This window comes from Colius striatus, chromosome 3 (assembly GCF_028858725.1).
Source record: "Colius striatus isolate bColStr4 chromosome 3, bColStr4.1.hap1, whole genome shotgun sequence".
NCBI classification, from domain to species: Eukaryota; Metazoa; Chordata; class Aves; order Coliiformes; family Coliidae; genus Colius; species Colius striatus.
The window spans coordinates 8,320,596-8,334,663 of record NC_084761.1 but is presented as its reverse complement, the minus strand read 5'-3'; the positions used below and the strand labels follow the sequence as shown (position 1 = coordinate 8,334,663).

Sequence of the window (14,068 nt, the reverse complement as noted above, 5' to 3'; positions counted from 1 at the left end):
CCAACTGGCAAGTTTCAACCCAGACCGGGAAAACCCAGCAGTTTCTTCTCCAAGGGCTGTTCAGTAGCCTCTTCACTCATGTTAAAAGTGGTTAACAGGTGCTGCTGGAGAAGTCCTTGAGATGCCAGAGTCCACTGTCTGCTGCCATACCGCTGCTCAAATACCAGGAAAGAGGCATATTTTTCCCCTCTACTTTCCCCAAACTTTACTCAAGGGCAGAGACAGAATAAAAATTCAAACACAGACAGAAGTTACAAGCAGGTTTATCAATGGATCTCAAAACCAGGAGCATTTATAAACAGTGAGATATGAGTTAGGTCCTTTGTCTTTTTAACTGAGGCCAAAGAGAAACAGAAGTGCCCACTTTGCTGGGTAGTTTTGAAACAGACATCTTTGGGCATACCATAATCTCTGACATAAACATCTTTTAAATACTTACTTTCAGTTTCTAGGTTGGGAATTAAAAGAGAAGGCAACAGAAGGAGAAAATAATCCAAACATACTTTCATACTGGTCATCTTTGAAAGGGCACAGTTTTGCTGTTGAAGCAAAGCCACCTATGAGCTTTTACACATCAAGCCGTGCTCACAGGGCAAAAGCAAAGGCACTCCCAAAATTACATGTGACAATCCCCCCTATGTTTCAGATGAGACAGAGTCCCTGTGATACAGTGAGTAACAAATTGGGAACTCAGACATCACAAAGCACCTCACATGGAACAGTCATCACAGGGAAGTTACCTGGAAGTTGGTTAAAGCAAAGTATATAAAGGAGTTAATGCTTGGACATACCATCCTCTCTTGAAAATCCAGTTTAAGGAAGAAACAAATCTGAGTATTGAGAAATAAAACATCTGCCCAATTCTTGTAGTAACCTGAATGTCTAGAGCTGATCAAGAGGAACACCTGCACTTGCCCTGTCCACACTTCTGCAGCATTAATTTTTAACAGCTATTGTGCAGTTCAAGTGCACCACATGCAGAGCAGATGTTTAGCTCTGCAGTAGCCACCCACTCATAAAATCCACTAATCCAGAGGGTTTATAGACATTTCAGTAGCTTTCCAACTCTATTTTTTTTCTTTGGAGCAAAACAAAGTGTTTCACTTTAAATCCAGCAGGGACTCGAGAGAAAACACATTTTGACTCAGATGACAGGAGCACAGCAACAGCACAAGGGTCTGCATTTCCATGGAAGAACTGACCCACATAGGCTGCCTGCTCTGCCAGTTGGGCCCCTACAGGGCTCTCATGCAATTGTATGATATGAGGTCAAGATCTTAATTAGCACTTTCCCTGTTCCAGCTGTCTGTCCAATCTGAACATCAAGAGTTTGGGCTGTTAATTACAACTTAATATACTTCAAGTTGTGCCAGGGGAGGTTTTGAATGGAGATTAGGAAAAACCTCTTCACTGAAAGGGTTTTAGACACCATCCCTGGCTGCTCAGCGAGCTGGTGGAGTCACTGTCCCTGGAGATATTTAAAAGCCAAGGTGAGGTGCTGAGAGACATGGTTTAGTGATGGGCTTGGCAGTGTCAGGTTAGTGGTTGGACTTGGTGACCTTAAAGGTCATTTTGGTTGGAAAAGATTTTATGATTCTACTTTTTCTTTCCCCTTTTCCTCCTCATTTAAGGTTATCTAAAACAAAATGAAAGCACAGCATATGCAGGAGAGAAATCTCAACTTGGAATTATAAGACAAGAATCAAGGTACTTCCAAAATTATTAAAGCTAGAAAGTACAAAGTGTTGTGCATTGATTTACACCAAGTTCAAACAAAATATGCAGCTTGTAAGTTGCACTCCTAGCTCCCTAGTTGGTTGCAAGATGCACAGGAATGCCGAAATGCTGAAGGCTTCAGTGCCCCAGAGCACAACTGTTTCTGTGCTAGATTGGAGTTGAGCCACTACAAGGTATCTTCAGAGATGTCTCAAGACTGGGAACACTTATACAGAAGCAGCCGTACCTCAGACATGTTCTCTGCAAGTCCCCTAACAATCCTGAGCCATTTGTTCAGCAGAATTAACTCTTCCCCATGTGAGACATTTTCTATGTTGCAGCAAATGAAGTCAGCCAGGTGGATCAACATGCACTGAAATCCAATACAGGAAACTCCACAGTTTTACACTTTGGTAAGTATTAACATGTTTATAATAAATATGTTGATGTTTATTGTTATTAATGACACCACCACTATCTTCACATGGGCTGCACTGGCACTCATGTGGCTGCTGTAAAACAGAAGATACAGGAGAGCAGGATCTGAGCCGGTTTAATGGGTCCTTAACATTTTAATGATTCAACGGTTTAATCAGAACAAAATGGTTCTGAAAGAGCAAGCTTTGCTTTGAGGGATGAGAGTCCTAGGAAAAATGGTCCATAGAGCACAGAATGACCCAGGGCCTTTCTCTAGATAAGAGCAAGGGTGCCAAGTCTGGCCACTTACTTCAGAGCCTTGGCAACTTTTTCACAAAATACATATAAATAGTCAGGAATGCAGCTAAATAAGGTTTGGGGTTTTTTTTCTGCTGATGTATTTAACTGTGTCATCTTTATTTAAAAAATGACAGCGACAGAGTGAGGTTTCCACATGCTCTGCAGGAGGGGAGAACCTGCCCATCTAAAGAAGGACAAGACTACCAGCAAAGAAGATGCTCCGGATGGGCAGATAATTCCAGGAGGGGACCTGGAGGACAAGAACAGGATGAACTGGGGCTGTGCCACAGCAATACACTTCAGGGAAACTCTGCTCTGCAGCAGGTGGATGAAGGTTCCCAGCTCACCTCTTTCTCAAGGACTAAACTGCTTGTTGCAGCTCATGCTCCTGGTACGGTTCCCATCTCCTGTCCTAGACACCATCTTTCAGAGCTGGCATCAGCTTTGCTGCATAACAGAAGACACGTGACATCCAGGCATTCAAAGAAAATAAAGGTTTGCTACATCGCTCCATGCTCAGCTGCTGGAATTCAGTGTTACACCCCTGAACCTCCAAGCAGCTGGAGGGAAGCCTCACCACCCCGGGCTGCAGTATCTCTAGCGCCTGTTGTATGGCACCAGGTTGTACTCACTGGAGATCACATGCCCTTAGGTTTGATTTCACTTACCCAAACATGCCCGTCCCAAGTATGAGCAGCACAAAAAGGAAAACAGATTAAATAAGGTTTTAATGTCAGACTCTAATACTCTACCTTGCAGCAAGTTGTATCATTTTGTGCAGCTGGTCCCAGTGACATTGCATGCAGGGATCAGTCCATGCCCTCTCTTTCCTAGCTGAAGCAGGATCTCACAGCTATATCACCCCTACCTCATGGTACCTCAAGGTACTTGCATGACACTGCTCTTACACATTGGTTCTGAGGGAAGAAAGTTACATTGTTCAGTTAGCTCTGTGTGCAGTAAAGGTTAGCTCAGACCTATCCTCATTATACATAATACAATTTTGTTCAAGTTCCATCCAGACAAGATATTGGTCTTTTTTATGAGGACAGACATTTGGAATCAGGATCATGAATCAATGCTGCAACAGCACAAAGCACTGACAGGTATTTAGAGCAAACAGAAAAGCATATCTACTGCAGAGCTGGGGCAGAATGGTTTGTGCTAGTAAGTGTATAAATATATAAAACTAGGAGGACACAGGGATGCATAATAGCAACCCCACTGTTGAAAAAGAACAAGACTGAAGCATACACAATGAGCAGCCTTCTGACCCCTTGCTGCACTATTTAGAAGGTTATTCTCCAACATACAGCATTTTGGACACACAGTTCCCCAAATGATCACAAACAGCCAATGAATAAGACAGAGAATGTCCAGTGACACTTTCCAGTGTTTCCAATTTGAGATGGCAAATACAGTTTAAGTCATTCCTACACAGACACCTCCACCACAAACAGTTGACACAGTGAAAGCATACTTCTGCAGTTCTGTATTTCATACAAACCATGCTCCTAAGTGCACTTCCATTGTTTTCAAAGGACTTACCTGAGTCTGTCAAGGCTCGTAAATCAATGTTCATCCGTGTGCAATGGGAAGCATCGTTTCCTCAAATCCGAAACCACTCTGCCCTGAGGAACTCTAGCAATGCAACTTCCTTTGAATGCAATCCCAGACCTGCAGAGTACTTGGCAGCATCTTCATCTCACTAACGAGTTGCACTAAACCCACAGAGCTCTCCACAGCTCTGCCTTGTGGAAGGTGGTTGGTGATAACTAGTTTGCATGCATAAGAAGAGAGCACAGACAGCTTTAGTGTCTGGATTGTCCAATACCAGCAGCTCCTCTCCTCCTTTCCTTCCCAGAGCTCTCTCAAGAAGGGACAAAAGGGAAAGGATCACAAAGTGTCCCCAAGCAGGAAAGGTCTCATGATAGTATTCACACTTCTTCCTCTACAGATAGATTTATCTCTGTTTTAACGCAGCTGTGTAAAACACCACCAGTCACACACCTTACCCGACAAGCACATTTCTCTGCTCTGTACTCCACTCCTTACTAACCATTTGCTCCAATCTTTCCACTCTTCTGTCCACCACAATGCTACAGAAGTGTTAGATGACTTGAAAAAATCAAAACCTACTGCTTCTCCCCAAACTCCCAAATCACCCCTTGCCATTTCCATAGACAAAGTTAACACCAAGCTGCCCACTGGCAGACACGGGCCACGGACACCACAGATATGTCAAAGGTCCACAGCACCACTGAATCCTGCTCCACTGATGCACCATTACCTGGCCTGCTCAACAAACTGCAGTGCTCCAATTACAAGACAAACCATGAGATGTGACCCAGCTCTCACATAGCACACATTTGTTTGCACTCAAGCTTTCTTACCCACCCCAACACCTCCAAGACATCAGGCCTAGCAGTCTGGCTATTCTAAGCAGTACCAATAATTCCTATTTTCATGGAAAAACCCTGAACTGCTGAAGTTAGTCTTTGTCAAATACAAAGCAAGAAACGACACACCACGTTACCTTTAAAACTTTTTGGTTTTTACTGCAAGTTCTTTGCAAATATTTGTATAGTCATTACAAAAAATACCAAAGAAAATTTCAGTCTATTCCATTTCAGAGAGTCATAATTTACAAAAAAATAAATAGTTTTACTCTAAAGAAGACTTGTCTAGTATTAAGGTCAGCAATATCGTTCACAGAAGTCCACATTCTCAGAGTGCTGAGTATTTGGGTCCATCCGATTCAGTTTGCTTTCTTCCAGCATTTTCCTTTAAAATAAGACTAATCAGAACATGAGAAAAAGTAACTTTTTTCTTCCCACAGAAAACTGAACATTCAACACAGATCTTGAAAAGCAGACTCTACTGATAATCAAATTGTTAGACCCTCCTGACACAAAACTTTAAAACCAGTAGAACTTCAAAAAAAAAATTGTAACAGAACAATTTCCCACAAAATTCAAGAGTCAACAGCAGCAGCATGAAGGGCATGTGTCTTCAGTATAAGGCTAATGGTCCTTGATGTGACAGAACTTCTATTAAAGCACAGAACTGCCAAAGCCAAGGGTATTACAATCAATACCACGCCCAGCCTGCAACCTCTGCTCGGGCAAGTCCTCCCTTCTCAGCCTCAAATCCACAGGCCCAACCAGGATTCACTAGCCAAGGTCAGAATTGCTGAGTGAGCCAGGGGTAAGGTGAGGTACTGCATACTGCAACACACCAACTGCTGCACAAATTTGGTTTTGGAGTGATTGTCATTCTAGACATGCTCAAGTACTGCTTTGAAGTTGACTTTTCACATCAGCCCTACTGACGTGACGGTGGACTTGCTGCTAGACACTGTAAACACATGAAACCTTGAGGAGAATGCATAAAAGCATTAACCATATACAGTAAATGCCATAATGAGAAAGTCTGGCACACATGTTATTTCACAAGAAGAAAATTCTTTGGACTATAGTACTATATGCCACAAAATGTTCCAAATGCATCCCACAATAGATGGCTCAAATGAGGAATCAGCAAACAAGCAAATAACTAGCATTTGCAAAAATATTTGAAACAGGAAAAAAAAAAACATACAGAGGGAGGCTTCAGAACAACAGATGGAAAGGAAAAGTTTTTCAGAACTTCTCTGCTGACTCACTCTGCCTGACAATTGAGCGTGAAACAGACTCCTGGGAAGTGCCATGCACGGTGGATGTGCTTCTCCTCAAGTTGGCTACAATCAGTGACAAGGAGACATGTGAAGAAAAGGAAAGAAGAGTGCATTTTTTCCATTGCCACGCTCTGGCTGACTTCACTAGGTCTGAAAGTGAACTGCACTGTTCACATCAGCACGGGAGAAGTTGCAGTTCTCTCAATGTGTCACCTCCCTCTTCTCCACAGGAACTAACCAAGTTCAAATGCTACACCAAGCCGGAATCTTTGGCCATGCTATAGAAAATGCCTTTATCCTGAAGTAGGTGGTCTGGGCTACCACACTCTACCACTTCTCCTCTGTCCAGGACTAAAACTCTGTAAAATAAGGAAAAAAAACCAAAACAAAACATGGTCATAAGAAGATCCAGAAAGCCATCAAACAGAGATGTATGTGTACAGACAGACACTAACTGTAGCACAGCCGTTTTATGCAACCAAAACCAGTACAGACTGTATGAATGGGCAGGTTCTCAACTCTGTCCTTCCTGACCTCATTGCAGATGGCCTGCCTGGTGTATTTTTGATATAGCATCTGTGAGAATTTGGATTGTGCTATGAGCCAGCCAGAAATGAGATGGAAGCATTTCTTGTCAAGGAGTGAGAGTCCCTAAAGACCTTGCAAGACCTGCAATAACCTTCCCATAACTTTACACTGCTGCTGTTACACAGCTTCTGCTGACAAACACAAATACAGACCTGGCTTATGCAAAGCAGATGTGCAGCTGGAATCAGGAAGTTTACAAAGCAAGTTATCACAGTGAGCTCACAGTTCAAATGTTGCCTTCAATCGTCAGCCAGGCACTGCAGAGGTGCTCACTAAGCCCTAAGCAGGTGCTGCTGCACAGCATTACCTGCTGCCAGGACTGAACTGGGTGTTTATCTGGTGAGAGCACTGCAGGTGCCAGTCCTGGCTCTTATCTTGCACTATTGACAGCACATGAATGTCTACAGAAGTATACACAAAATCTTATAACTGGTCACTTTGCCCTCTGGCATTCTGTGATAAAAACAACAAGAGATTTTAAAATTGAAATGATGAGACAAAAGCTGTCCCCAGCCACACCTTAACAAGGCAGCTGAGGATGAGGGAAGCTGTATGAACTGTGAGCTGAATTCATGGAAAGCAAATCGACTTCAGAGAAGTGCAGGATCTGCCCCTTTGACTCCTTATGCTGTCTGAGCCCAGTTGTGTCTAAACTAGGGTAAGAGGCAGGGACAGCCTCCTGTTCTCATATCCCTCCCCTCCCTAATCTACTTGGGCAGGAATGACACAACTGCAGTGCGACAGAGGGATCGGGAGCTCCCCAGGCCAAGCACAGCCACGCTGCAAGCCAGTTCACACAGACACACACCACCCCCATCTACTCAGGGATTCCAGCAGTTCTTCAGAGAAGAGGCTAAAAAGGCACTGGTAAACATTTAGCTAACACAAGCAGAGCACAGTGCAGGTCACACACTGCATTCTTCAAGACAGCAGTGATAATACTTCACCTTGTGTAGTCCATGATTGTGTTCAGCCGATGTGCTATAGTTAATACAGTACATTCTTCAAATTGAGATTTTATTGTTGACTGTATAAGGTTATCTGTTTCAAGATCAACAGCAGCTGTGGCTTCATCTAGAACCAGGATTTTGGACTTCCTGAGGAGAGCTCGTGCCAGGCAGATCAGCTGGCGCTGTCCCACACTACGCCGATGGGATGGAGAGTGAGGAAACAAGTCAGAGTATGTTTGCAGTATTCACTTTGAAGCCACCTAACTCCTTGTAAGCACTCCTTAAAGTATAGGCCCAAGAATCCAACAAAATAGGTAAGGTCAGTCTTACTACTACACTGTTGAGTAACTAATGGTATCCCCCATCCCCCACACAATGAAGTCTTGGCAACACAGTAAGAGAATACACTCCAACTGTTTCCTGCAACAGACTGATTCACTGCATCAGTACAGTGTTGAGGACTGGACTTTAAATGGTTTCTACAGACTGAACATATATCTCTGTCACAGTGCAAAAAGCAAGCTAACAGCTCCCTTAGAAAAACTGCATCTGTTGAGCAAGAGCCATGGTAAGCTCAGAGCGTTCACCATACATAGCTGGCTGCTGCTGCTAAAACCCTTTCCAAGACTGCCCAAGCTGCCAAACCCCACAGCATTCGAAGTATTCCCAAACTAGAGAATTTAAATCATGTTGAGAACCCTCTAGTTGGTCGATTGCCTGGTCATGCCTTAAGACTGCCTCAATTCCCTGTCCACAATATCCTATGGGGCAGGGTTGGAGGAGCCTCACACTGCATTGCTACTGCCACAGTCAGTGTCACAAATGAACTGTAAAGGTCTCTGGATGTGGAAAGTCTAGCTGCAGATGGCAGGAGCACACACCCCCGTCCCAGTTCTTATTTGGTTCTTAAGGCAAGTTTCACAGCATGGTTCTTCAACCTACCTGAGGTTCTCTCCACCTTCAGCACACTCATGATTAAGTTTTTCAGGAAGGGATGACACAAAGGTTTTCAGGTGAGACAGTTCCAAAGACCTCCAAACATCTTCATCGGAGTGTTGGTTAAAAGGATCAAGATTCATACGCAGAGAGCCAGAAAACAATACTGGATCCTAGTCACAGAGAGAGGCAACTCACAATATACACAGAACATGGCAAGTGCTCCAAAAATATTTCTTAGATAGTGAAAGGAAAACAATGTGTCCGGATGCAGCTGCATCCAAGCTCATCTACTGAGTTTAGGAGTGAGGTCTCACTTTTTCCAATAACAGCAAGTTATTCTCCCTCCCCCTAATTCCTCTTGGGGGCTTGACTCCTGCCCTCTGCAGACTCTGGCACTTCAGAGCTTTCCATGAGTCAGTAACTTATAAATCCAGAAAGGAAAAGAAAAAGTCAACTTTGTGTTTATTGGGCTACTAAGTTACAGAACAGGCACTCCTTGTCCAATCTTCTGCAGCAGGGACCTCTAAGTCAACTTTCCATTTCTTAGGAATTACCCCATCTGTAAATATTTCACAAGTCTTCAGCTGCTATTAATGAAATGAATGTTGTTGTTTTTTTTTCCTTGGACATGGAGGAATACTCCTTTGGAAATACTTTTGACCTAGTAGTGTCAGATTGATGTGAAGTGATCAACAAGATAAAGCAAAGGTCCCTCCCCCAATTTCCAAAAGAAGTTGTGCAAAACACCTCTTAAAATGTGCTCACTTGTTTTTGCCAGCATGCTGTAAGAGTGATTTATATAAACATGTTTTATGGTCTTACTTTGAATCCGAATAGGCAGGCAATAAAGGCTACACAGTAAGAAGACTTGAGACTCTAAAGCCTTTATTTCCCAACATTATAGAATCATAGAAGCATTTTTGGTTGGAAAAGACCTTTAAAATCATCAAGTCCAACCACTAACCACATACTGCCAAGTCCACCATTAAATCATGTCCCTCAGCACATCTCAGCTACATGGCTTTTAAATATCTCCAGGGATGAGGACTCCACCACCTCCCTGGGCAGCCTGTGACAGAGAGCCAGTTAACTAAGAACCCATTCAGGTATTTAGCTGGGATAAGACCTTCTACACAGGCTGAGCTGTCTGTAGCAGTTCAGTGATCAGCGTGGGGTGCTGACAGAGTGCAAAGGTCAAGCTTTTGCTTCCACATCACTAGTCAGCTGTAGCCAAGCTCCTACCTGTTACCCAGCACCAGTAAATCAAAGCCAATCTAGGAATAAAACTCAGTTTCAAGTCCATGAAAGAGCATGCTGCTGAAATGACTCCATTTCATAGCAAGAGATCAGAAAAGGAATAAATATCTTCTCCCTAGTGCATTTCAGAAACAGCACTGTTACAAAATGAGTTGTGGTAATGGCAGGATTTCCCACCTACCTGAGGGATGATGGTGATCTTGAACCGCAAGTCATGCAGCCCTATCTTTGCAATATTAATTCCATCAATAATAATTTCTCCCTCAGCTGCTTCATTAATCCTAAACAAACCTAAAGTAAGTGAGGATTTTCCAGCTCCTGTTCTTCCAACTATTCCAATCTGTCGAGAACAAAGACAGGAACGGTGGGGAAGAGTTAAAAAGTTATTTCCAAGCATCTACCTGAAACTCACATGTCTGCAGAAGATTGTCACATTCACTGAGCTATCAACACCCCGAAACAGCACAACAAATTGAGGCTGATCAAAAGAGAAGGAAAAATCTCTGGATATGAAAAAACTAAGAACAAAAAGCAGTCAAAATGTGCAATCCAATCACAGAAGTACTCCATTTTTCTAGAAAGACACACTGCATTGCTAATGATGGAGCTAGACCAGAACAAGCCATTCCTAACCCTTTGTTTGGTTCATGCTTCACAGTTATAAATGCTGGCTTCATATTTGAATCTTTGACACCTGATATTTGAATTTATAGCAAAAAAATAAACCAAAAGTACTCAGCTTCACATTGTATGTTTTGCTTCCAAGTTAGACTGAAGTCTTCTTCACCAGCTCTTTTCTTCTTTACTAAATACAAACGAATGTTGCTTTGGTTGGTTCCTATATCTCTTGCTACCTGCCCTTTCTAACCACTTGAGGTGATATTCTACCTATATTTGTAGGTAGAAAGCATGCACTCAGGAAAAAAGTAAATGCCACAAATAAGCCAGAGAGCAGATGTGTCTGGCAGCCACCTTTCATGCTGACATGCAAGATCACGCTATCATTAGCCATCAGAAAATCCCCATAGGACTGGGTCAGGATGCACACGGGCACATGTGCAAGGAAGCACTAGGAGAGACAGACACATACCACCATCAATTTGGCCAGATCCAAAGAATCTACTCTGAAGGCCCACTTCTTCCTGCAGAGTCCAATCTTGCAACTTTTCTCTCACTAGATTCCCCCCCTTTACTTAGTAGCTTATTTTCTTGAGATAATAATTAAGTTTAATCTGTCTGCAACCTGTATTGTTTGTTTACGGCAAACAAATTAGCCACATTTCCTGGGAAGGGGAAAGAAGACAGCATAAATCTCACTTCCTTATGAATCCAGACCAAAAGATACTTCACAAGCCCACATACTAGTTCATCTCATGAGGCAGGACACCTTGAAAGGGATGCGAGTCCACTACATCTGCAAGTTACAGATTCTACAGAAGCTCTTCTAGTTCAGGACCCAAGATACACCACAGAACAGGGTTAGACCTCTGTCTGGCTTATGCCTGCAGACTTATAAACAGTAACACTCAGATTCATTACCTTCTCACCCCCATTTATGGTAACATTTATGTTTTTCAGAACCAAATCCAAGTCTTCCCGGTAGCGTAAACCATAACCTCGAAACTCAATCTTCCCTTCCTCGGGCCAGGTACTTGGTGGTGCAGTTTGTTCAATACTCCATTCAGCCTGAAAGAACCACACAAGCACATCTATCAGTTCCTCCTTCCTCTGGACATGGGCTCAGATGACTCGAGGAAAGCAATCAAAACACATCCTTGTTAGTGTGTAATTTGCAAAAGGAGCTGCGATGATAATGGAAAGAGAATGGAAGAGTTGTCCCAAGGCAGATAAAATGGTACATGAAGCCAAGGGCTTTACTGTCACAACTCCCATTTGCTGGATAAACTTTCCTCTTAGAAATGGCAGAATCATATTGGCAGCACATCTTCAGATCACCTGCTTCTACACCCCCACCACAATAAGGAAACCCCTGGGGAAGCCAGACCCGCAACTAGAAGTGGTTCAACTGAGACATAAGCACTAAAAGATTAATAACCTGATAAACAGCTGCTGCCTCAGCCTCTCAGAGAGATGGGAGATGAGACAACACCTCACTATATTCACTGCCAGTGCCAAACAAAGTGGCTTTTAACTGTATAAACACTGTTCTGCTCACTGAACCTGAACACAAATTCTAGGCAGGGTCCTCATAAGGTTTGGCTGCAAAAATAGTGATTTGAGTCAGGTTTGAGTGACTGGCATAGAAAAGAGAAGCTACAGGGAACTCTGTTCTGTAGCCAGAAGTGGCACAACTGCAGATGAAAGAAGTTGTTAGGTGATTTGACTTAAAACAAATAAAAGGTAAAACCTCTTCACTTCCCACACAGAGAGCAAAGAGAGAAACACACACACATACACAAATGTTTAGGCTCTCAGGAAACCAAAACATTTTTATAGCTCCACTGCTTAGCCCATGGCAGAACAGCACATTTCCTGAACAACTTTGTGTAAGTATCAGGGGATGCACCTCAAAATCACCCACAGGAACTACTGGGAAGATGCAGCCCGTCCCTAGAGGGAGGGCACTGACAGCACTAAGCTCTGTCCCCTCCCTCAGCTCAGAGCACACGCCCAACTGCACTCTACAGCCCACTCAGATAGGCTATGGGCGAGACCTCAGAACAAGGCATTGACTTCTACAGGGGTAGTGGACAACTGAAGGTACCTCCTTCTCCATCTCAACATATTCCTTGACTCTTTCAACAGCAACAATGTTGCTCTCCAGGTCGGATGACATGCGAACCAGCCAGTTCAAGTATGCTGTAACCTGCAAGAAGAAGGAGAAGTCTAGAAGCAGTTTACACTAAACATGTTTCCTGCAATAGATAAGAAACATGAAACAACCAATCACTGCATACACACAGACAAGATCTTGGCTAAGGGATCCAGATGCCTCGAATATGCAGGGGATGAGTCATCTTAGCCACATACCCTCACAGAGGCAAGGCACAGAACGAACATAGCAGCATCTTTCCAGCTGCTATTTGTAGTTGTCATTCTCTTCCTATGTTCTTTATATTAGTTCTCCCTCCAAAGTAGTGGCAAGGTCCTGACTTTGTGATGCAGTCTTACCATTCAGAGGTTTGCTTTTTTAAAAAAAACAAACCAAAAAAGGTCAAATTACCTGCAGTGAGTAGGACACCGAGAGGCCAACCAGTCCTGCACTGAGTTTGCTGCGGGCAATCACTGCAAACAGTGCTGCAAAGAGGACAATACAGTTCCCCACATACTCCAGACGGACAGCCAGCCACCTGCAACACAGACAAACGTAACACACCTTTCCAGTCATTCACCCACAGAGAAGGAGGAATGTGGCTAATGTTCTGCCACACATCTTGGTTTGGAATAGATTAGTAATAGGGCATGTGCATACTGCCAGTGACACTGGAAACACAAGACAATGGAGGTTCTGCTTGCAAACCTAGCATGCAAACCTAGAGGCATCCAACATTAAACAAACATTTCAGGTGCATAAATTCCTGTCTTAGTTCAGAAAGCAGCTGTGGTTCACATTGGCATCAAGAAACAAAGAGTTTTTTGGAAACATTACCCAGAAGTAAGGCACGATGTCTCAGAAAGAATTAAGATTACTTCTGAATTTATTTTCTATCACAGAAGTTTAGGCAGAACACCTGAGAAACCAGTTACACCCACACAGGCTTCCCTACACCCTGGACAAGCATGCTGACAGTTGTCACTGATAAGGAGCACAGGCAGAAGAACCATGTCCTCCTTATAGAGGATTTGAGTCCCACTTGTTACCTGTTTGCAACAATGCCTGTATAATAAGCTTTCTGATTTTCATCCACTTTGATGTCGTTCTGCTTTATGAAACGTTTCTGCTCCTCAAAGGCTCGAATGACACTGACTCCCAGGAGAGTCTCATTGAAGTGAGAATATACAGGGGAACGACTGACAGACTCGAGGCGCTTGAGCTGGCGAGAAGTGGCCACATAAAATCTCTGTAAATCAGAGCATGAGAACTATGGTTACATCCAGGCTGTGTCTGAAAAGACAAAGGGAATTGTAAGAGAGTTCCCTGCCATTTGGGCAGGTACAGAGGTTCAGCTTACACATGGGAACACCTTCTTCAACACTTTTAGGCCTAAAAAAAGTGTTATACTATAACATACAAGCTGTTGTCTTGAAACAATCGCCAATCAAA

General features: G+C 43.3%; 1 protein-coding gene across 3 annotated transcripts in view; it reads right to left on the bottom strand.

The window, feature by feature from the left end:
• Nucleotides 1-4,965: 4,965 nt before the first annotated feature.
• Nucleotides 4,966-14,068, bottom strand: part of ABCC1 (ATP binding cassette subfamily C member 1 (ABCC1 blood group)) — a 55,103-nt gene continuing 46,000 nt past the window's right edge. For all 3 annotated transcript variants that reach the window (XM_061994124.1, XM_061994126.1, XM_061994127.1), the window contains 8 exons: nucleotides 13,666-13,865; nucleotides 13,028-13,154; nucleotides 12,569-12,670; nucleotides 11,383-11,529; nucleotides 10,025-10,183; nucleotides 8,590-8,756; nucleotides 7,645-7,839; nucleotides 4,966-6,468 (listed from right to left, as the gene is read on the bottom strand). In XM_061994124.1, the coding sequence (XP_061850108.1) occupies nucleotides 6,360-6,468; nucleotides 7,645-7,839; nucleotides 8,590-8,756; nucleotides 10,025-10,183; nucleotides 11,383-11,529; nucleotides 12,569-12,670; nucleotides 13,028-13,154; nucleotides 13,666-13,865 (1,206 nt within the window). In that variant the 3' untranslated portion in view covers nucleotides 4,966-6,359. The remainder of the gene's footprint in view (nucleotides 6,469-7,644; nucleotides 7,840-8,589; nucleotides 8,757-10,024; nucleotides 10,184-11,382; nucleotides 11,530-12,568; nucleotides 12,671-13,027; nucleotides 13,155-13,665; nucleotides 13,866-14,068) is intronic.